At 34.8% G+C, this 23,216-nt stretch overlaps 1 protein-coding gene across 1 annotated transcript; it reads right to left on the bottom strand.

Annotated features, from left to right (window-relative positions):
* Positions 1-127: 127 nt before the first annotated feature.
* On the bottom strand, positions 128-22,427 carry LOC106136378 (probable peptidoglycan muropeptide transporter SLC46). The gene is made up of 8 exons (XM_013336907.2): positions 22,256-22,427; positions 8,524-9,401; positions 5,726-5,882; positions 3,650-3,751; positions 2,287-2,424; positions 1,842-1,925; positions 1,404-1,560; positions 128-1,099 (listed from the first exon to the last, which is right to left on the bottom strand). Exons 2-8 carry the CDS (start codon positions 9,382-9,384, stop codon positions 850-852), a joined length of 1,749 nt encoding a protein of 582 aa, XP_013192361.1. The 5' UTR covers positions 9,385-9,401; positions 22,256-22,427; the 3' UTR covers positions 128-849.
* Between the last annotated feature and the right edge of the window lie 789 nt (positions 22,428-23,216).

Genomic DNA, 23,216 nt, shown 5'->3' with positions numbered 1-23,216 from the left:
CAAATTCGTAGTCGATAGAAAAGATTTGCTACTGCGGTAATTTCAAGAACCTTTCACTTGTAATAAGTACTGTATGAAATAAAAGTAGCTTAATTTAATCAGAATTTTATTCAAAATAGTATTCACAATTTTATATCCTTATAAGTACTCATTACTGTTGATATAACTAAACGCTACTAGGATTTATTTAACTTAAGTACCTACCTAACCTGTCAACAATTAAAATAATATTCCTATACTTAATAATCTTTTAATTTCACTCATTTAGTTAGATATGGCTGCCATTAAACTATAATGTCGATAAATTTATGGGTATATCTTTTCACATATGCAACAGCCTATCCAGAAAGTCTTTAATTATTTTTTGATTAACCTGTTTAGTTTACAGCTCAATTCGGCATGTTTTAAAGTCTTCTTTAATTAACCATTTACTTTTTTACATGCATTTTTTTATATCTCGTAAAGCACTGAGGATGTGATAGATACAAAAACATGCCAGCTGCTTAATCTCTTTACGCAAAATTTTCATAAACTAATTTTGACCTACATAATTACCCATACTTAAACTTTAATTTTTAAAACAATATCACATCTATTTAAATCATGAGAGGTATAATTATTTCTATACATTTTAATGTTGATGCTTACAGCAAAACTTAAGAGTTTACATACCTCTTCAAAAAACAAATAATTTATTTTTAAGTTTTTGTCAACAACTAATCGGACGGCTTGGTAGTCATCCACTGGTTTTATATTATTTATTCTGGCGAGACTTATTCAAAGTCAGTATAACTATGTATAAGCCACTTCAATGATATCTTTGTAGAGTTTACTCTTATGAATATAAACTTATAATTTACTAGTACACATCATACTTTCAGTAAATCCCATTTCAATTTGAGATTGATTTACGTCATCTTTGTCTGTTGCTACATCCTGTTGATTTTGAGGTTTTTCCTTAGCCGCTGGTTTTTCGTCTGCCTGGAAAGCCTTATTTTCTACGCCAATCTTTTCAGGTTTTTCGGTTATAACAGAATCGTCTTGTCCTTTGGGATCGTATGTAGGTGTGCCATGCTTTTTGTTTGCCAAATATAACCACCTGAAAATTTTTAAGTTAACCAATAATTATCATTTGTAGAAATATAAGAAAGATTTAATTGGGGGGCTTACTCCATAAAAGTAACACATTTACACAAAAAACATTTTTGTTACATCCATGTTTATGTGATCATTGCGTAAAATTATATGACTTTTCCGAGCCTTATAAGGTGCTACCATACTACACACAGATATGATTTACCTAAATCGTATTCAAATTCAAAACCTGGGAAGTAAAAATTTTTAAGTACTATACATAAAGGAAGCTACTACCGAAGCAAATAATAAAAATCAAAAATACTTACAAGAAAATAACAACCGCTGGTACAGTTAATCCTCCGCCGAGTAGGAAGAATGCACCGGGGAAGCTCTTGAGTGTGGCTGTGTAGACCGTGGTGTACATGGGCGCGTATACCAGCGGCATCATGGCTTCCGCGAGGCCGAAGAAAGAGTTCACTTTTCCTGAAAGCACACGTTTAGTTAGCAGTATGTTAGCATATTTGTAAATACTAAATTTATCTCAGAAAAGTCGAATACCAAAAAATCTAAATGATATGGGACCAATTATTCCGATTTCTATGATACGACCATATATTTTACTTACAATATAATTTTTTTAAATTGTATTTTATAATTATAATTTTTATTTTAGGATCTCTGACTGCTTGCTTGTTCTGCTTGCCTGCCTGCTATACCCAAAGTATTTTGATATGTTGATATGTGTTTTTGATGATAAAACTTACCCAATTCATCTTTATCCACTAATTTGGATACCATGGACCGCATGGCTATGAACGAAGTTCCATTGAATATCTCAATCAAAGGAGCTGAAATCATAAATTTAATTTTAAATATTAAGCACACAACAGATCCTCAAGAACAATTTATAATCTAAAAATCCTTTTTAAAGCAAATCCCAACAATAAAGTATAACTAAATAGGAACATTGGAAAAAAGAACATAACGCACGTACTTCATCAGGAAAGTTTACGTTTAGAACGTTTTGGTAAAAAAAAAAACAGGTGAAACATACTATTACTACATCCATAAACTTCCATTAATGGGTAAGAGTATGAAACAAAATAAATCTGAGAGGATCGTGACTAGTGCAGTCAATAAGTCTTTCTTAAACTTATAGTTCAGAGTACGAGACGGGATAAAATTTTGAGGTACGTTAAGTTATCTCACCTATATAAATATGCCAAGTCTTGGTAGCAAACGCATACATAAAACCAGACAATATTTTGCTAGTGCAAGATATGACTCCGATGATGGCATCGTCGAATTTTAAGTAATGGCTGAAGACGCCTACCGAAAATAAGGTTCCTGAAAAATATAAGAACACGTGATAAGGTATAAATGATGTATGTAGGTATAACAACCCGAGGTCAAACGCATTACTACGTTTCTGGAAATAACCTGGATAGATCTCATCTTTCATCATCATCATCTTATGTCTAAAACATGTCTGTGTAATAGAATAAGCAAAAACAAGCTTCATTTGGTATAAAAATAGTTGCGTCAAATCGATAAAAAATGCGAGTTCACAAAAGTGGTTTAATTTTTTTATGTAAGGTAAGTACTACTTTATTGTTCCTTGTGATAATAAATACGACGTTCACAAACATAACTTACTTCCCAACCGTAATTGACCTGTCCTGGATGCTCAAAATAATTATGATAACTAAATTACAACGTGTAAAAATAGATTTGTACTTTGTAATGACGTAGTACACGTTATGGTAATTGATTATTTCGATGGCTCAAACTGGTTAAATCTCCTTTTTATCAAACTGTATTTGCGTAACTCAAACAATACATGCAGGTATGTGTAGGTAATAAAATGAAAATTGTGTTGTGACTTCTAATCCGGCTTGACAATCGGTTATTACAAAACTACATCGTTTTTTCCATTGAATCGAAGAATTGGTAAATGACGGGAACAATCGATGTTTATTGGAAAATCGATTCTTGCGACTTTTAGATCCAGATGTTAGTTGGAACTATATGATTCTCGTACTACGAATACTTTAGAAACTTCGGATTAGGGCAGTACATTCCAGAGCGTAGATATGCAGCCTAGCTCGAAGCTTAGCCCGCGTGCAAAGTACCCACTTCTCCGTACTTTACATTATATGTGTACTAAATTTCATGGAGATGGGTGGATTAGATGGAAACAAACACACAAATTTACTTTTAAATTTATTATTTTAGTATGTATTATGATGCTCTTTACGTGATAGCTAAATGTTTTATAAAATACATGTAGCTCACAAAACGCAATCCCAGAAGTCTAAAAATATGTAAATATCGTCTTAAAATGTCCATGGTTCGTCGTTTTGTGTCTCTCGCGTAATTTTTATGAACATGATATTCGTAGGATGGCGTAAATTTTTTAAATTTTTATAGGCAAAAAAATTTATTTTATCTTAATTTATAGAACAGGTTACATTATTATTATTATTTCATAAACTATTCAATTATTATTTTTAAACGCCTAAATTGTATGTAGAAATTGCTTAGATTTAATTCATTATTGAAAATGTCTTACCTACTAATGAAGTACACATAGCATAAGTGGAGAACATACTGAAGTCCACCTCATTCCAGTTGAAGCGGTACCTCGTAAATAGATACATCACAGACATTTCACCTGAAAATAATTGTAATTTCATTAAATATAATGCGGCAAAAGGGGATGTTGTCTTTGAAAGACAAAGAGATGTTCCCAATGTCCCACAAGAGATGTTCACAATAAATGAATAGAAATTTTTAATTTGGATAGGAACCTTAGCATAGAAGTTATGTACAAATTAGTCAATACTTATGAATATTAAAAATTTGGATATTTTCAGTCACTAAAATTAAATGTCTATGTTTTAACAGATGAGAAGAGGAGTCTTTGTAGATGTTTATATGAAATATATGAAAAAACTAAAACGATGTACTTAAAGTGATATAATAGGTTGTATTTACATAAACCAACAACTTAGTGCTTGCAACAGAACGACTTGGCAAAAGATTGTGTAATGATGTGGCTAAAGAGAAATCTGCAGTATTTAGTTATAAAGTCAGCAAGTTTTGCTTTATAACACCTCAGTAATGCTTATCCACGCTTAATCCTAGGTGCAATTCTCAGAGCGTTAGTACTTATTTTTTTTTATTAATTTACGAGTATATCAAACTTTTTCATTACTGATTTGTTTGAGTGGCTGAAATATAACGTGAAGTCAAAATTTCTGAAATTCTTTTTCTTTGTAAGCACTAGAAAATGATTTGGCGGAGTTGTGATTGGAACAAACGAGATTTTTAATTTTAAACAGGCGGAGCTAAGCAATCTTTAATATTACCTATCCTTTACATTCCACACCACAAAAAAGTCTCTCTGCGTATATATCCAAGTTCATGTGATCTCAAAAACACAGGTATTTCCATTGTTTTGAACAAGGATGCACTTAAAATAATTAAGAATTAAAATAACATAAAAAAAATAATGATAATTAACATCGGAGATGTCCATTACTCTACAGTTTTTGCTTCGTCGTAGAGAATTAATCGCAAATCGCAAACGAAATTTAACTTAATTGAGTAGTTAGACTTTAGACTCGAACCAAAATTAATTATGTACATAAATTATGAAGTGCGTCTTATTTGTATAGTTGGATTTCCACCTAGAAGGCGAAAGTGTCTGGTGAAAGCCGCCATGACAGTCTGAATGTGCGCAAGCGAATGGTATCGTTCATTGTCAAGGATATCAGCTTTATTTATGGCGTGTGAAGCGGTGTGGAACGCCTCCGATACAATTGGTATACTATAAATTTACAATTGCATATAAATTTTCAGACAGTACAGGAACTCGGTCTTATAATATTATTCATTTAGCACTGCCTACATTTTTCGTTTTAGAAACTGCACCCAGAATAAAGCATTTTGGTATTCTAAAGGACGATAATACTCGTAGTATAATGCTATTTAGTAGTTCATTTAACGGTAATGTTACGTTACCCGCCTTACAGCAGTGGAATGCATAAGTCATTGCTGACCTTAAATTAATCCTTTAGTTAACATCTATCTAGCATATTTCCTGGCTGCATCCTCCAAGGAAAGAAGTTCGAGGTCCACCTTTGATTACGATCTTGGTTAGTTAATAAAATATACGAAGGGGGTCGCTCCTGGTCTTCGTAAATCTGATAACAGGAAATCTAAGCCAGCTTGGATCATGGTTACACATTAAATTTTCTGATCTGTAAGTTTCCTCATGACGTTGTTTCTCAACATGTGAACATTGGTTAGCATGCAATCATCTGATTATGGTTTTATTTTGTATGCATCATACATACTTACATATAGTCACCTCTATATATCCTTTGCAGGGAACACAGAGTCAACAGTTTCGAAAAGACTGAAAGGCTCTCAGCTGTACCTATTATGGAATTAAATCTTGAAGATGGAATTGACATTCATATAGTAATAGCTATATCCTACAAGAGGAATCCCAAGTTTATAAACCTACTCCTTAATCGCCTTTTACGATATCCGTGGAAATGATATTAAATGGTTCTATTATTAGGCGAATATTTCAATGAATGTGTATGTGTTCCTTCGCTAGTAACTCTACACGACTCACCATAAATAGGGCCGATAACAACGCACAGCACTATCACCAGCATGATGACGCGCAGCCTCCTGTTGTTGGGGCCCTGCTTGAAAGCCACCATCAGGGTCTCCTTCACCAGGTGAATGTCGAAGAACAACCTCAGCCATTCACAGCAACCGTTTGTTTTCTGTGAAACGCGAATACGAATTAAACATTATTCGTTGCATACAACAAATATTATATGCAAAATAAATAACTTAACCCAATGGTAGACTGTTGGTTCTACATGCTTTAGAACCACATGTTTTGTAATTTGTATAACAACATTAAATAAATAAATTTAACACAGTATTAACAATTAAATTATATGGTTGTGTAGGATTTTTGTGCAGCTACGCAATGTCATATTTCTATATGAACACATAATAAAAATGTGCAATAGAAATTTTCATGCAATCAACATAAATGAATATTTATATTTGTATATGACAGAGCCAACAGTCCCGAAATGAATTATAGGCCCCGTTCAGGTTGCTAACTTATCGCCTAAAAGAAGAATTCTAAGTTACTGAGCCTATTCCTTAGTCGCTATTTACGACATCCATGAGAAAAGGATAGGATTCTTTTTACAGATATATACGAAACACATATAAAAAATACGAATGCACTTGCTTTCTTTTTTCTTACATAACAACCGCATGTTGCATTAACGGATCTTCCTGGTTCAAGTTTACATAAAAGGAAGTTTCAACATTTGCTTTTAGTTCTTAGCTTTGGTGCGTTAAGAAAAAGTCCATATATTGTCACTTTAATCAATTTGGAATAGAAAGGAATTGATACATTAATTTGAATATTTGATAACACCGAAGACCCTTCTTCTCAACCGAGTGTAACACCGATCTGGGTCAAGTTGATGGACTTTTTATATTGATCCGCTTCGCTTCGATAGCCTAATTTAGTCATTGAACTTGAGATGATTATATAATTATAATACGCTTCATTAACAAGATCATTTAAATAATCAGTTTTTAGATTCTACTTAAAAAATTTAAAGATATTTTTTCACGGTTAAGCAAAAACTTATAGGAAGTATTTGAGGCAGTTAAGTTTGCAGTGTAGCGAAAAATAAGGAACTTCCGAACTTTAAACTTAAGGTTTTCTTTATACAGTACATTTATCGTTAAGTTTTTCTCATTTTTACCTCGAACAATTAAACATCATTAACATTTTTAATTCAATTTAGTATACCAACGGAAATTAACTGCAATCTTTCTTACCTTACTAAACATTTATGTCTTGTTATACTTTTATTTAACTAGTGTCATGCATTCTGTTATAAGCTACACATTTATTTGTATCTCACTTCATTCCAACATTTTTTCTGATATTTGAAAAGTAACTTTTGATCATGAAGTTTTTAAAAATATATATATGTTTACATCGCCGTATGCAACGATCTCAAGGAACATACTTGCGTACAGTTTAGGCTTATTGTCAGTCAGTACCTATAGCACAATCACTTGTGACCTGTTATGTAATATGCGTCGATTCAATGACACGAATATGTGAACGGCAAACGTAAGGTTAACATTTATATTTTTCTCATCTTTACCTCAAGCAAGGTTTTGAATAAAAAATTACCAGCTAAGTTTCAATGCCTTTGCAACCCGAAATCGTGCCAAACAAACAAACGGACCTATCATTAAGTAAATATCTTCAAACCATCAAATACAATTGTTGAAAACAAAACAACCTTGCATCTGACAATACATATAACAAAATAAAAGCTTGGAAACTATCAATATGTCTGTTATTTTTTTAAATACTGTGCCATGTCGTTCCTGGCACTTTAAAACAGGACCTCTCTTACCCATGGATGTCATAAAAGGAGACAAAGGAATAGGCTACAAAACTTGGGATTCTTCTTTAAGGATATGGGCTGGCAACCTGTCACTATTTAGATCTCGATTACATGTTTAAGCCATACAGCTGAACGTGACTTTCCAGTCTTTTCAAGACAATTGGTTCTGTATACCCCTTAAGGGATATAAATGTGATTATATACATACATACTTGTGCAGAGAAATAAGTTGAGTCCAAACTAGGTGCAATATTTAACCAGCAAGATATACAGCTGTGGCAAGTTTATTATGACAAGATTAGAAGAACGATCTCGGGAGACGAAGCTTTTAATTATATAAAGCCGAAAAATGGGTTCATTGGTTTGCTAGACTTTGCGACAGCTAGACATAATACACATACAAACATCAAACAAATAAAAGTTATCTTATTGTTATGTTGAGAAAGAGAACGTTGTAGATAATTTTTTTATATGTGAGAATTACAAGGATGCGGAAATCTACTACAACTGCATACTATGTCTATGCGATGACTACATATACATATGTATGTGCACTGTTTTGCCTGTCTCAAAGGGTGTCTACATAGATCTGTCTTGCGGGTCCTTATAATGTTTTTGTAGGACAATCCTTTTTGTATTTTATACACAACATGCAAACACAAAACAAGTACAAAGACACGTTCAAATGAAATGACATTATCTATCTAAAAATAAATAGTATCAATGTATCCGTTATTTGTTTGATACTTAAAGATAATGTTAATTAAGTTTAAAAAAGGAACTGGACCGTAACTATCGTCACCACGATCAAGTAACAAACACTTCTTATTCCATCTAATGAGCCATTTTGCACAATTAGGTACATTAATTACAACACAATGATCGATGCTACATGTAAACTGAGAAATATTCAATACTAAGGTCAATACATCACGAATGTGCTTATAATAAAAACATTTATACTTACAGTGGTTGTAGTCTTCTTTACTTCCTTGATCCTATATAAGCCGTAGAAAAAACTAATCAGGTACAACGACGCACTCAAAGAAAAAACACCATATAAACCAATCTTTCTCACTAATATCCCACTTAAAGCAGCACCAACTGGCACTCCTAATGAATAAAAGAGATTCACAATTCCAATCCGTAACGTCCTCTGTTCCTCTGTGGTCACGTCAGCTATATAGCTGAACACTCCCATGAACATGGTGAACCAACCTCCAGTCAAAGCGGGAAATATAGCCTCTGTTACTGCTGCCACTTCAACAGGTAATTCATAAAAGAAATACGTATTCACGATCAATCCTACGCTTGTCAAAAACTCTCCGACAATTGGTAAAATCATGCAGAATTTTCTCTGGCCAACTCTGTCACTATATGCTCCAAGAAATATTAAGATTCCACATGGTAGAAATGATTGTAAAACTGTTTTCCAGCCAGCCACAGATGCAACCAACGTCTGGACAGCTTCTTCTTCAAGAGTATAATTTGATGTCTCTCTTCGTGTCAATGCATCACAAATATGATGATCATACCGTAAGTTGACACGACAAGCTTTTTCTAAATAGAGATTTTGTGTTGCCAAGGCAGAAAGGACGGATGGCATAACATAACAAGCCAATATTGGTTCCACTGTTATCAAGGACAACATTCTTTTAGTCTTTTGAAATATATTCAACTTTTTCCAGCTATCTCCATCATTTTGTTCCGATTTCTCATTTGGAACTTTCTCTGACTTTTCATTACTTAAACTATTTTTAGTCACATTTGTTTTATTTAAGTCATAATTATTAAGATTTTTCTCGTCATTTTTATCGAAGACAGCCATGTTTGCTTCATATGTATCTGAAATTAAAACATGACTTAAATTAGTGATTTTGATTATATACGCAAATTAATTATAGTATTGTCAACTCGTTCACATCCCCCCGATTATGGTGCTTTTGTACCTTTGTCTGTAAGTGTACCAGTGCCGGACGTTGTAATAATTTCATGATTGCCAACATACTTAGCGTAATCGCCAGTGGCTGTTAGACCGAATTATCTTTACCCAGACACGATAGTTTGTAAATTGAGAAGAGTCACTTGATATTTTGCCTCACAATCACTTCTTACGCATGTAGTGTAAGGTATACAAATTTTGCAGCTCAGGATGCGAATGTGTGATAGGGAAACCTATAATAAAACTGTAAAACCCTGAAACCTTATTTAACCTAATTTACTCATATTACAAATAGATATAGGTACTGATTTCAAAAAGTTCCCATGACAATAAAATCTACGAGGAGACATAGTATCAACGCGTCATTGTTTTGCTTATGTAATTGACTAACAAAAAAATGAGTTAGCGGTTGATCTGATTGACTGGTTTTAGGAATCTAAAAATAGAATTTAATCTAGATTACAAGTATGAGTAGGCTCTTTAAATAAATAAGTAACAAATGATTCTCAGATAGCAATTTATTAATACGTTTAAGAAACGTTAAATATTCGTTTATGCATATTGTACAAAGCCCAGAACATACATACATACATACATAAACTCACGCCTCTTTCCCGGAGGGGTAGGCAGAGACTACCTCTTTCCACTTGCCACGATCCCTGCATACTTCCTTTGCTTCATCCACATTCATAACTCTCTTCATGCAAGCTCGGCGGTTTCGGGCACTTTTGACCTGACCCTTCACCAGGACGTCCTTAATTTGATCAAGATATGTTCGTCTAGGTCTTCCCACCCCGACCTTTCCCTCCACACTCTCCTTGTATATCTTCTTAGTCAACCTGTTTTCATTCATCCTCTCCACATGACCGAACCATCTCAACATACCCTTTTCTATTCCTGTAACTACATCTTCTTTCACATCACAACATTCCCTTATCACGCTGTTCCTTATCCGGTCACTCAATTTCACACCCAACATACTCCTTAACGCTCTCATTTCCACTGCATTTATTCTGCTTTCGTGCTTCTTTTGCCATACCCAACTTTCACTCCCATACATTAATGTCGGGACCAACACGCCCCTGTGCACAGCCAGTCGAGCCTTTTTGGATAGTTTCTGACTGCTCATAAAGGCATGCAAAGCTCCATTCACCATGTTCCCCGCGTTCACTCTCCTTTCAATATCACTATCACACTTGCCATCTGATGTAAACTTTGATCCTAGATATACAAACTCTTTCACTTGCTCAACTTTTTCTCCTCCAATCAAAATATTACATGCTGTCATTTCTTTCTCCATTTCAAAAACCAGTGTTTTAGTTTTACTTACGTTCACTTTCATTCCTTTCTCTTTTAAAGCTTCATGCATACAGTTTACCATCTCCTGTAACTCCTCCGCTGATGACGCCAGTATAACCTGATCGTCGGCATAGAGCAGACATTTGACGAGTAATTCATTCATCCTTAATCCACTTTCAGACTCTTTCAAATCTGTCAAACAACTATCCATAAATAGGTTGAACAGCCACGGTGACGCAACACATCCCTGCCTAACACCTTTCTCAATCTTAAACCACTCAGTGTGCGCTCCGTTTATCCTGACACAAGCACTCGAATCCTCATATAAGGATTTCAGTGCTCGTATCAAGAGACTGCTCACCCCATGCATAGAAAGTGCTGACCACAATTCATTCCTCTCAACTCTGTCATAGGCCTTTTCCAAATCCACGAATGTGCAATAGACTTTTTGACTCTTGGCCAAAAACTTTTCGGCTATGCACCGCAAAGAAAAGACCTGATCAGTACATCCCATTCCCTTTCGAAATCCCGCTTGAGCATCCCATATTTTGTCATCAGTTTCATTCCTGACTCTATTAATCAATACCTTAGCATACAATTTGCCGACGACGCTAAGCAGGCTTATACCACGATAATTTTTGCAGTCCAGTTGTGACCCTTTTCCTTTGTAAAGTGGCACAATAACAGCCTTACACCAATCTTTTGGTACTCGGCCGCTTCTCCAACACAAATTGAAAAGGCAGTACAACTGTCTAGCTACGACGCCTTTTCCTGCTTTAAGCATCTCGACCGACACTCTATCATACCCGGCAGCCTTACCCACTTTCATACTCTTAAGTGCTTCCACAATTTCAAACATTTCAATTTCGCCTTCCATCTCATTCTCTTTTTCTTCGCTATAGCAGAACTCTTTCTTATTTTCTTCCTTTTTTTCAAATAAACTCTCAAAATAGTCCTTCCATATCTTTAGCACACATTCTTCTCCTTTCACAACGCTACCATCCTGGCATCTGATCCTAGTCAGCTCTCTGGTTATAGTTTTTCATCGGGCTGACCTTACGGATTTCCAGAATACTTTCAGATTTGACTGGAAGTCTTCTGATAGCCTTTTATCAAAATCCTCTTTATACTTTTCTTTCTTTCTAATCACAGCTTTCTTAACCAAATCTTTCATTTTTTTATATTCCTTACGTGCTTCATTCACATCCTCATCTATAACCTCTTGCATTCTTAAGTTAGCTTTTGCTGCTAACAAATCCAGCCATGCTTTCTTCTTTAATCGCACAAGTTCTTGCACATCTTTACTCATCCACGCATTTTTGTGATTTTTCCCTTTCCTTCTTCTACTTACACCACACACTTCAACAGCTACTTTCACAATTCTTTCTTTAAATTCCTTCCATCCATCTTCAATATTGCTCCTCTCATCTAAATCTTCAATTTCATCCTTCAGTCTATTAATATACTTCTTACCTACATCCATATCTTGCAAATTTTCTACTTTCACTCTTTCCAAAGCGCTGGTTTGCTCCCTTACCCTGTGCCGCCAGCGATTGAAGATACCCCTTATCCGGGATATCACCAGTAAATGGTCCGAGTCAATGCCAGCACCGCGATATGCACGGGTATCCAGCACTTTGTTCTTCAATCTTTCATCTACAATCACAAAGTCTATCATACTTTTTAAAATACCTTCCACTCTTGTATAGGTGTGGATCTCTTTATGTTGAAACATTGAGTTCGACACAAAAAGATCCCACTCTAGACAAATTTCTAATACACTTCTTCCATTATCATTCACCTTTTCGTCACCAAACGCACCAAGCACCTTTTCATATCCATCACGCTTTACACCCACCCATCCATTAAAATCACCTAACATAATAATCTTCTCATTTGGCTTGGTAACTTTCAATACTTCTCTTACACTATTCCAGAACTCCTCGTTTTCGCTTTTTGCTGATGTTGTACCCCTCGAACCCACATCCCACGGTGCATAAACACCTAAAACGAAAATCCGAGTGATTCCAACTTTCAGCCTAATCCATAGAAGACGAGGGCTGACACACTCATACTCATTCACACACTCAGCCATTCGTGCAGAAAGGATTAGACCGACCCCTTGACAGCCTCGGCTGGTACTGGAAATTCCAGACCAATACGCCGTGTAAGGGCCCTGCTGCGTCGCGTCGCATCCTTTCCGCTTCGTTTCATTCACGCACAACACATCCAACCGTCTTTCATCCATCATCTGACATACTTCCTCAATTTTATCCTTCATTCCTCCTCTTACATTCATCGTCGCAAAGCGGCTTTCAGCAGACCGCATACCGCTCCCGCCGGGAACGAGACGTGATGGGGTGCGGACACCATCGCCGCCATTTAGGTGCTCTTTCAAAAAATTTGCATCCATGCGATTCCCACGAGACGCAAGGGAACAATTTTGTCCGCCCCAGCAGAGCCCCGCATGCCAGGGTAAGGCTAGCCATTACCTGGGGGTCGCCCAACCCCATGGCAGAAGTGGCACGCTCGAGACTAGGCTCGCCCCTAGCCATGCATCCATCGGCGCGGCAGACCTTAGATTGGCAAAGCCCAGAACAATTGAACATTTTTCTCAATCTAAGAGTACAATGCATCTTACTTTTTATTACAATTTTTTTTCGGTGTGAAATCAGAAATGTAGGTTTTGCAAAATATTAATATTGTATATAACTAGTAATTATAATAAATCTGTTTTTGATCTCATAATTTATCGTTTATATTTCTTTTTGATCTCTAATTTAAAATTATGTTCAATGTCTATTGCATTGATCAAAATCTAGTCTAGTTTTAATCTCAAAGTTTAATTGATAGAGAATGATATTGTATTATTTGTGCATTCAATTTTAAATCACAACCACTCACTAATAATTCAGAAACGGTCACTTGATTTTAAAAATTACAGTTTCGTTATCATAATACTATAGATATTTTTAGTATCTTTTCTATAATTTTTATTGATACTACAAATATTAATTAGATGTTTTTAAATGTCGGCGCCTATTTCAATCACAGGTGATTGAATACCTATGTTGTGTTTGGGAATTTATAACAAACACTTTTCAAAAGTAAAAAAGTCTTTTTCAAGGATTTTTTTTATTATATTGGGAGAACTCGGTACAAGCTAGCTCAATCAATATTATTTACTTATATCAAACTATTTTTGATGATATTTATCAGTTGAGTACTACACTAAATGCATGTTGTATCCACTCAAAGCAGGTTGGCAATGTGCTCTAATTTTTATAATTGTATAAAGATGTTGTATTGTTCAACCAATCAACTATCCAATATTATTAAAATTTATTAATACCAAATAACAGGCGAGCCACAGGAACATCACCTCTCTTTCACTCAATTGACGCTGTGATTCCGGCCTATGATATAAATCGTTTACGGACATGCGTCTGAATGACGACACAGGCATTTGTGAAGAGGACGTCTGCACAATGGAGACAACCTGTACAAAAACTCGGTAACGCAGTGTCATCGCTGCGACCTTGGAAACTGATTCCGTGTTACGGATCAAGGGTTCGGCATTTGTTAAGTCTGCACAGTTATCCACAATAGTCGGGCAATTTGCTTTACTGTTGAAAATTTTATTGTTGTCATCAAATTCGTAACAAAATGTTCATATGTAGGTACATATGTTAAAAACTACTCCCACCCTTTTTTTAGAATATCAATGACGACGAAACGATAAAAGCTAACGCGTTGAACTAATAAATTTTCAAATTTCATTCTGTAATCAAAATCTAAGGTCAAACCAATTCTTAATTAGAATCATTATTATATTTTCATGAGTAAATAAAAGAAGAGCTCACAGATTTAAGAGAGAAAAGACTTGGGCAAAGTTTATTAGAGCTTAATGACAAATACAAAAACGATAAACAAAACAGGCCTTACAAATTCCAAAATACCTCATGATACTATATTAAAAGATATATATGATGCTATAAAGATCACAAATAAACTTTCAGGGATATTTGTCGTGAATGCGAATAATGAAGGCCACGGAACAACCAGAGGTTTGACGGAAAAGTACCTTGACTTGCTGGTCAAGGAAACGACGTGCACTTCTTAGACTATGTAGATAATTGGCTCTCACTTCCTACCTGCAGCCTGATAGAATGATTCCAATTATAATCTGAAGAACTTTTAATTAATTCAAACTTTACGGGGAAATCGCATCTCACAGATTGAGATAATAGTAGTTACTATCCCGTAGTTTGAAGACTAACAAATGAGCTCTTATTGTAAAGGAAAACATCATGAGGAAACCTGCATATTTAGGCATTAATGAAGTGGTACCCAAATCAATAAGGGTTTAGGTTCATACAAAGGTCGCGGAGGTCAGATAGGAGTCACTGCTTAAAAACCTGACTCCCCCAAGCCAGGATCAATAGTAATTCCGAATACTCGTTATAATTATTTCGTGTGGTTCCCGGCACCAATACAAAAAGAATAGGACCACTCCATCTCTTTCCCATGGATGTCGTAAAAGGCGACTAAGGGATAGGCTTACAAACTTGGGATTCTTTTAAGGGCGATGGGCTAGCAACCTGTCACTATTTGAATCTCAATTTTATCTTAAAGCCAAATAGCTGAACGTGGCCTATCAGTCTTTGCTAGACTGTTGGCTCTGTCTACCCCGCAAGGGATATAGACGTGATTGTATGTATGTATGTATTATTTCGATGTCTATGCTATCCCCAAAGAGTGGCGGGATAAGCTTGTTATTTTCACTTCAATTCCTAAGTCAGCTTTGAAAATATTTACATGATAAATATAATAAATAATTTAGTATATTTATTTGGCCAAAATCAGTAATTTTAAAAAACTAATTAATTATACATATTAGCTCCACCCACTTAATAATTCTGTCAGTACAGTGAGAGGGGAACGTACAGTACTTAAGACTTTCAGCCTTGTAATACATATTTATAAGTTTCCAAGATTATAGATACCATTGGTACTTGACTTCAGCTCAACGACCCGCAAACTGAATTGCTGTAATAGATATTTACAGCAGTTAACCTTAATTGTACCTATAAATGTCATAATTGTTTTTCTATGTTATGCACAAGGACTTGCGTAATAGCAAAGGTAATATTTCCTATAAGGTACTTAACAATATAACACTACACTATTATAAACTTCGCAAGATTACCTCAGTATATCATCCCCGCTTGCACGTTTCTTTTAATTTATTCATCTTTATTGGACTCACTCTTATGAAGACTGTTTACAAATAGTAAAACCAAATGCTAATGTATTGTCTACCAGTTCACCTTTAGGATTCGAGTTTTTAATGAAATAAATAAGGACATATACGCAGATTGAGTGAGTTGATGAATATTAAATCCACTCCAGGATCTTGATCACGGGCGGGTTTTTCTTCAAGAGGTGAAAATGTAACATTATCATCACACAAAGGTTCTCTACTTAACCCAATGGTTGACTGTTAGACAATGCTTTTAGCTTTAAGTCTGCCTATTATACTATACAAGTTATAATTGTTACAATAAAAAATTAAAAAAATTACCAGAACCAACGCCAAGAAGACGATGAGGACATAAATATAATATAAACATTCATGAGCATCTATTACGAGTATGATTTTCTATCATAACCTGGTCGGGTATTTAGCCCTAAAAGCTTCTGACACAATAACAAGAACGATACTTGTTTTCGAATTCTGAGTAATCTTTTTAATAATTAAAATCTTTACTATCGTAATATTATAAAAACGTCTTCATATCTAAATGGGCACAGATGACAAGCTCCTATGAGTACGATCTGTAACTATATTACGGTTCAATCAATGACACGTAGGCATAATGAAGCGTGAAACAAAAGGAAAAAAGTTTTGAAAACAAACCTCGACGAGAATTTCAATGTTTAATGTTTCTATTAAGATGTTGTACATGTGTTTGTAAATTCTTACGTTACGATCGTGGTCTCTGAATATTTTTTGAAGGAATTAACATCTTTATTACTTCAGCCATGAGATTCATTCTATTTCTGCATCTCTTTAAATCTAGGTTCAAATTGTACAGTCATGTAAAGAGAAGACCACAATATGACCATGAAAAAATGATGTCTGTGAAACTGGATAAAGGGTTAGGGGAAGATTCCAAGCCACCTGGCTGACGAATATCCAGAGAGACATAAAAGTTTTTGGCCTTGAAAATAGGAAAATATTCCGCATGATTAGGTAAGCCGACCATATGTAATAGGAAGGGGCGAGGAGGAAGATGAAGAAGATACGTCATACATATATTCACGTCTTTATCCCTTGCGGGGTAGACAGAGCCTGTTATAGCCTACTATAGTAAAGTAGGCATATATATAGTATATATATATAATATATATATATATAGTATAACAGGCAGGCGTATAGTATAGTATAGCCTTATAGTCTTGAAATAGGCCACGCTCAGCTGCTTGGCCTCATGGATTTGACAAGATTGCGCTTAAAATATTGTTTTTAATTTTTGACCTGATTTTCGTATATAAAAATAATGTAATACTATTGTATTTGACACAGATGCAACATTATAATCGCATTTTGCACTATGATATATTATATATTTAATTCTAGCGTCACCTGTGTCCTATCACGATCCAAAAGAAATAACCTTGAACTATTCCAACCATTCTATACTTAGCACTAACATAAGTTTGCCTGAATTATGTTTACGTACCTATGTCACTTTAGTATATTAAATAGAAACTTAACTTTGTGCGAAGAACAAAGGAGACTGGATTTTTCTGATCGGAAAGACATACAACTAAATAAAACATCAGCATAGGTATTCTTTGTCGATTTTCTTTGAGATCATAGGAAGAGGTTTTGTCAAAAATACTGATCAATTTTTGATTTATGACTGTTTAACTGTTTAACCTATTTATGACACCATTGTCGATAAATTAAATGTAAAGCGGCAAGTTAACATCTTTCTGATCCTTTCGCATGGCCTAACATGGTCAAGACAAAAAACCAGATGGATGTACAGCCTAAAGGGAAGAATGAGTAGAAAAGGAGTGACTAGTGAGATGACAAGTTACAGAAGCAATTTGAAAACATTCTGTGCCAACCCCACGAAAAAAGTGGGAGTGGGTAGCATAGAGCAATGTAGCTAGCAATCAAGAAGTGCCTGCCTTCCCAGTTAAAGTACAGTGGACTTAGTAGATGACTGCACCACCTCGCCTTGATTACTACATGGGAAGTGGGCCCTAGTATCTTCTGAGACATGTGTACCAATATTTATGTATGAGACAGTTACATCCTCAAGAAACAGCGATAATTATGCGCGCGATAAAAAGGGCATCGCGCGATCCATGCTGCAGGGACAGGATCAAAAATACAATCACTACTTACGTGAATGCGATTCGTGACAAATAAAAACGCAGCCATTAGCTAAATGTATCATTTCGTTAATCGATGGTTTTGCTTTTTTGCAACGTGATAACTCAAATGCACCATTATGCTCCAGGACACAATGGCAAGCAATTAGTATGTGGACAAGTTAGGCAACAATGGCGGTATGTACACAAGGTCGGTGGCGGCTATTAACAGATATCATCATGCAGGCTTATAATTTTATAACTTGCATTTTCACAGATTCACAGAGTGCAAACAGTGATATAATTATATTTTGCAGATTTTATATTGATTTAAGTACATTTAAAATAATTGTTGGGAAACTGTATGTAAAATATTGCATAACAAGTTTAATCCCTTTCTGAGTAGAACGTAAACAGTCTCGCATAGGACTGAAAGGCCACGTTCAGCTGTATTAATTAATGACATGACTAATAATTATAAAAATGTATTAGATATTAAAATTTGCGATTGAAGGCGTCACACAATCTCATTCTTATTTCCGTTTTCATCGGTTATATATTAACTCATTCAAAATTTCCCTTGCGAAGGTTCAACTTCCAAGGAATAAAATGAAATGATGATCCCTTTCCACTCAGCTGCCTGGCTGAATAATAATGGCCTCATTTTTTATTGTGAACATAATGTCATCGTTATATTCCTAATATTTATCTCTCGTAACTGGGTTTTCCCAAAGGTATTCCAACTCCTAACAAGATGTTCGATTTGAATTGTCAATACTATAACAATAATTAATTAATTATTCGAATATAAGTATGTTACATAAGTAGTAACAAAAAAGTTGGCCATAAGGATGTTATTTAGTTACCAAAAAATGTATTACGTTTCGCTTGCACGTTTTTTTAATGGTCTCTGTACAACCATAACTTATCTTTTCGTACATACATACATACATATAGTCACGTTTATATCCCTCACGGGGTAGACAGTGCTAACAGTCTTGAAAAGACTGGTAGGCTACGTTCAGCTATCTGGCTTAATGAATGAATTGAGATTCAAATAGTGGCAGGTTGCTAGCCCATCGCCTAAAAGAAGAATCCCAAGTTTATAACCCTTTCCCTTAGTCGCCTTTATTATATCCATGGAAAAGAGATGGAGTGGTCCTATTGTTATTTCAATTGGTGCCGGGAACCACACAGAACTTTTTATAACAGCATCAACATACAAATACTTGTTTTAAGAGATCGTGTTGATAAATAATAAATATATGTTATTTTTCGATCCCCAAAGTCCTAATAGTCCAGGGGGTATGTTGCTAGACCGTCGCCTAAAAGAAGAATATATCTTGACGTAGTACGAGTATCGTATTTTTTTCCTGTAGAGTATAAAAAACTTGATAGAAATGGGAATGATTAGATCGTTTCTTCAGTGGAGAGAATGAATGAAAGCAGGTTGACTTGGCGAATATAAAAGAGGAGTGTGAATGGGAACGCTGGAATATGGAGGGCCAGATGAACGTACCTCTATCAAGTGGGAGACGTTCTGACCTAGCTGGAGTTTGCATGAAGAGTTAGAAATGTGGAAGAAGCAAAAGAAGTATGCGGATATTGCAACTGAAATGGTGTATTTTCTACGTACCCCTTCGGGAAAGAGGCGTGATTTTGTGGAATTTTAGTCGACGCTCGTTTACTTCGCTCGCTCTAGTGCGATCATTACAGTAGCGATCCAGTAAAGAGCACTGATAACCAAATTTGATAGCTTTTCTTATATTAGTCACGCTTGGGGTAATTACGAGTTTGACAAAAATATATGACATTTTATGATATAATAGAATCCAAACCTACTTTTTGACTTCTCCTGGATTATCACTCGGCTGATGCTCGCTCAATATTATTATGCTAACAGAATAATTGTAAATTTAGCGAAAGGTGTTTATAATGAATAAAGACTTTGCTTGAAGATTTCGCTAAATTAACAGTACCTACGCGCTAAGGCCTGAAAGGGTCTTGAAAAATTGTGATGAACTAAGCAGCTAATTCCTACCGCCCAATTAAACCTATGAACTCAAAGTTAGGGCCATGAAGTTTTGATTCTGCAATCACATCTAAGTGATCACGTATCATGCGCTATTTTAGTACCTCAAACCGTTGCAGTTACTTATTTGAAAGTTGATTGTCCAGAATGACTTGTGCCGCTTATTTTTTGCACTAGACCTGACTTCCTGAGTCAAAGGCCAGTTTATATTAATGTTGAGCAAATAAATATTGTAGCAACTAATAAAATAATCGCAAGGTAGCAATAAAGATTTAAAACTGAATGTCGGTACAATGAAACAGTGAAGGATTGGTGTATTTTCTGTATAAACAGGTCATTTTTGATATAACCCGTTACCGTAACTAATATTTCGAAAATTTATTTATTTTGCTATTCTCATTTTTAAAATTTTCTAATTCATAATTTAGAGTCTAGCTATTTATTGGCAATAATACATGTACTACAAACCTACGACGTTTATACCGACAATCAAAATTATATGTTTAAGTGGTATACAGCAAACTTATTAAAAAAATATCATCTAAATTGAAACACTATCGTGGTCAAAGGTGCACCCCTGGCTCTTTCTCAAATTGCTGAGAACGTAACTAGGACTGATGCTAGGAGGATTATAATGATTATAGTATTTCGATATAGCTGCATATGGCGAATACTGCTTTTCAGCTGTTGTCTTTCAGCTGTTTCTTCTCATAACGGCAAAAGTACTAACTTCAACTTCGGTCAGAACTTAGTATAAAATTTTTATTTGACTTTGTGTTTTGTATATGATATCTACATGAAAATCTTATATTCTATACCTTTTAAATTTATATTTTTAATGCGACGCATTTGTGAGTGAAAAGTGAAAGTGTTTTTAATCGTCGAAAACTATTAATCCCTTTACCAGTCAGGAAATCTTTTGAACGAGTAACACAGTAAGCCAAACATACGTTTTTACTTCTTCCCTTTCAGGAGAGGAGTGAAGAGTCTGGCAGTGACCACGATCCCGGAGTGAGAAAGTCTGACCTCCGCAAACATTGCAAGAAAACTTCAACCCTATTGAATCGTGGTAACATTCAATAATGTACTTGAATCTGCTGTTTTTTCCTCGCCGTATTCAAAACAATGTTTGTAACTTGATGCATTGTGTATTGATTTCAATTAAAGCGTACATTACGTTCACCTCTTGTTGCGTTAAAGCTCAATAAAGTTTTCTAATTAAAATAAATATCAAATATCATATAATAAAATATATAACTTAAAATTATGAAACCGGTTAAATGCAAATTGCATCAGTAGTTTCTGCAACCGTTTCCACCTCGCAATCTTTACAGACATCAATATATTCGCGCACACACAGGACTCTGCCTTTTATCGAATGTTTCTCTTTTGTATCTTCTTCTCACGTATGTTTTTGCGAAACTAGGGATTCAATTTCGATAGCTTTTGGTTTTTACTCTGATTAAGGCATTTTAATAATAATGCCATATAATGACATTCAAATTCAATCTTATTACGAAAATTTTATAGAGAAAATCAGTCACAGATGAAAATGGAGAAATTAAAAAATATTTGAGAAACCTAATATCTTAATTACTTTATAATTTTGACTGTTCCTTTAGTCAATTGTTGTCTTACAAAGAAATGGGTCAATAGTTGCTAAATCTTACGATTTTATTAAAATTACCTCATTTGTTCCGTAACAAGTTTTTGGGCTTTTCCAGTTACAGCTTGATAATGCAACAATTTCCTAAAAACAAGTAACTAAAAAAGTGGAAACTAGAAAAAACACCATAACAGAGCTGCAAGCCGAACTAAAAATTTAGATTTTTTCAGTTACTTAGTAAAGTTTCCGATATTATCTCGAATAGATGTATAGATATTTGTTCAGCATAGCAGAAAAGTATCAAGAATTACCTACAAAAAATTTTCAAAATATTAAATTAACAAACCTTATATCAAATCCAAGTTCGAGTGTCGTCGTGTCTAAGTGTGAAATGTTGTGTAAATAAAAATATATCCTTTTTTTCTACTTACCTCTTATATTTATTAAGAAAATTCACAACCAATCATCACTTAGCACTTAAGTTTCATCCGCTTATATTGGTACAGTCTCTGTTAGAACAACATATTTGATTATTTAAATTCGATCCGCAGAGATGCGCGTGCGCGTTCGCCGCGCCGAGTAGCTCTTAGGTGATTGTTAGTGTTTCGCGGGAAGTTCTACTCTTAACCAGCAGATCAAAGGCTCTTAAATTTACCAATGGTTCCCAAACATCGATTTAGGTGAACTGAAAGTTTGAATATCTCAACTTCTCTGAATACCGATTCAGATTAATATCAGGCTAAGTTTAGCAATCGTTTCCAACTTTAATAATATATTTTTATGCATAATTGTATTAGAATATGATATTTCTCTGTGTGAAATAATGATAGATTTTTTTCTTTTTTATTTGACTGAAGACAGAATTGGAATTGTGGTTAAACACAATTCCAGTTGTCTTTGTCTACCCCGCAAGGGAGAAAGACTTGATAATATGAATAGCTATTTCAGATATACCGGACATTTATTCCGAAAAACTTTGTGCCACTCCATCTCTTTTCCATGTATATTCGTACAAGGCGACTGAGGGATGTTAGCATTATGGATTGTTGGGAAATTGTTTTCCGTCTATTTTCCAGATATCATGAAAACCGGTCCAAGATTTTTTTAAATTATTCGTATCAAATAAAATACAAATCTTTTTTGTTAATAATAATTATAAGTACTCGTATATATACGGTGTAGTGGTGGTTAAAAAAAATAGGACTACGCCATCCCTTTCCCATGGATGGCGTAAAAGGCGACTAAGGGACAGGCTTATGAAATTGGGATTCTTCTTTTAGGCGATGGGTTCTCTTTAAATATATAGATTGACAATCAATCCATTATATATTTTATCATTTTTGTTGCAGATTTTCTACCAGAGCGTCATATTACCAAATGCGACCGAAACGT

Source organism: Amyelois transitella, chromosome 10, assembly GCF_032362555.1.
Source record: "Amyelois transitella isolate CPQ chromosome 10, ilAmyTran1.1, whole genome shotgun sequence".
NCBI lineage: Eukaryota > Metazoa > Arthropoda > Insecta > Lepidoptera > Pyralidae > Amyelois > Amyelois transitella.
Note: the sequence above shows the minus strand (reverse complement) of the source record. Positions and strands in the feature narration are given on the sequence as shown.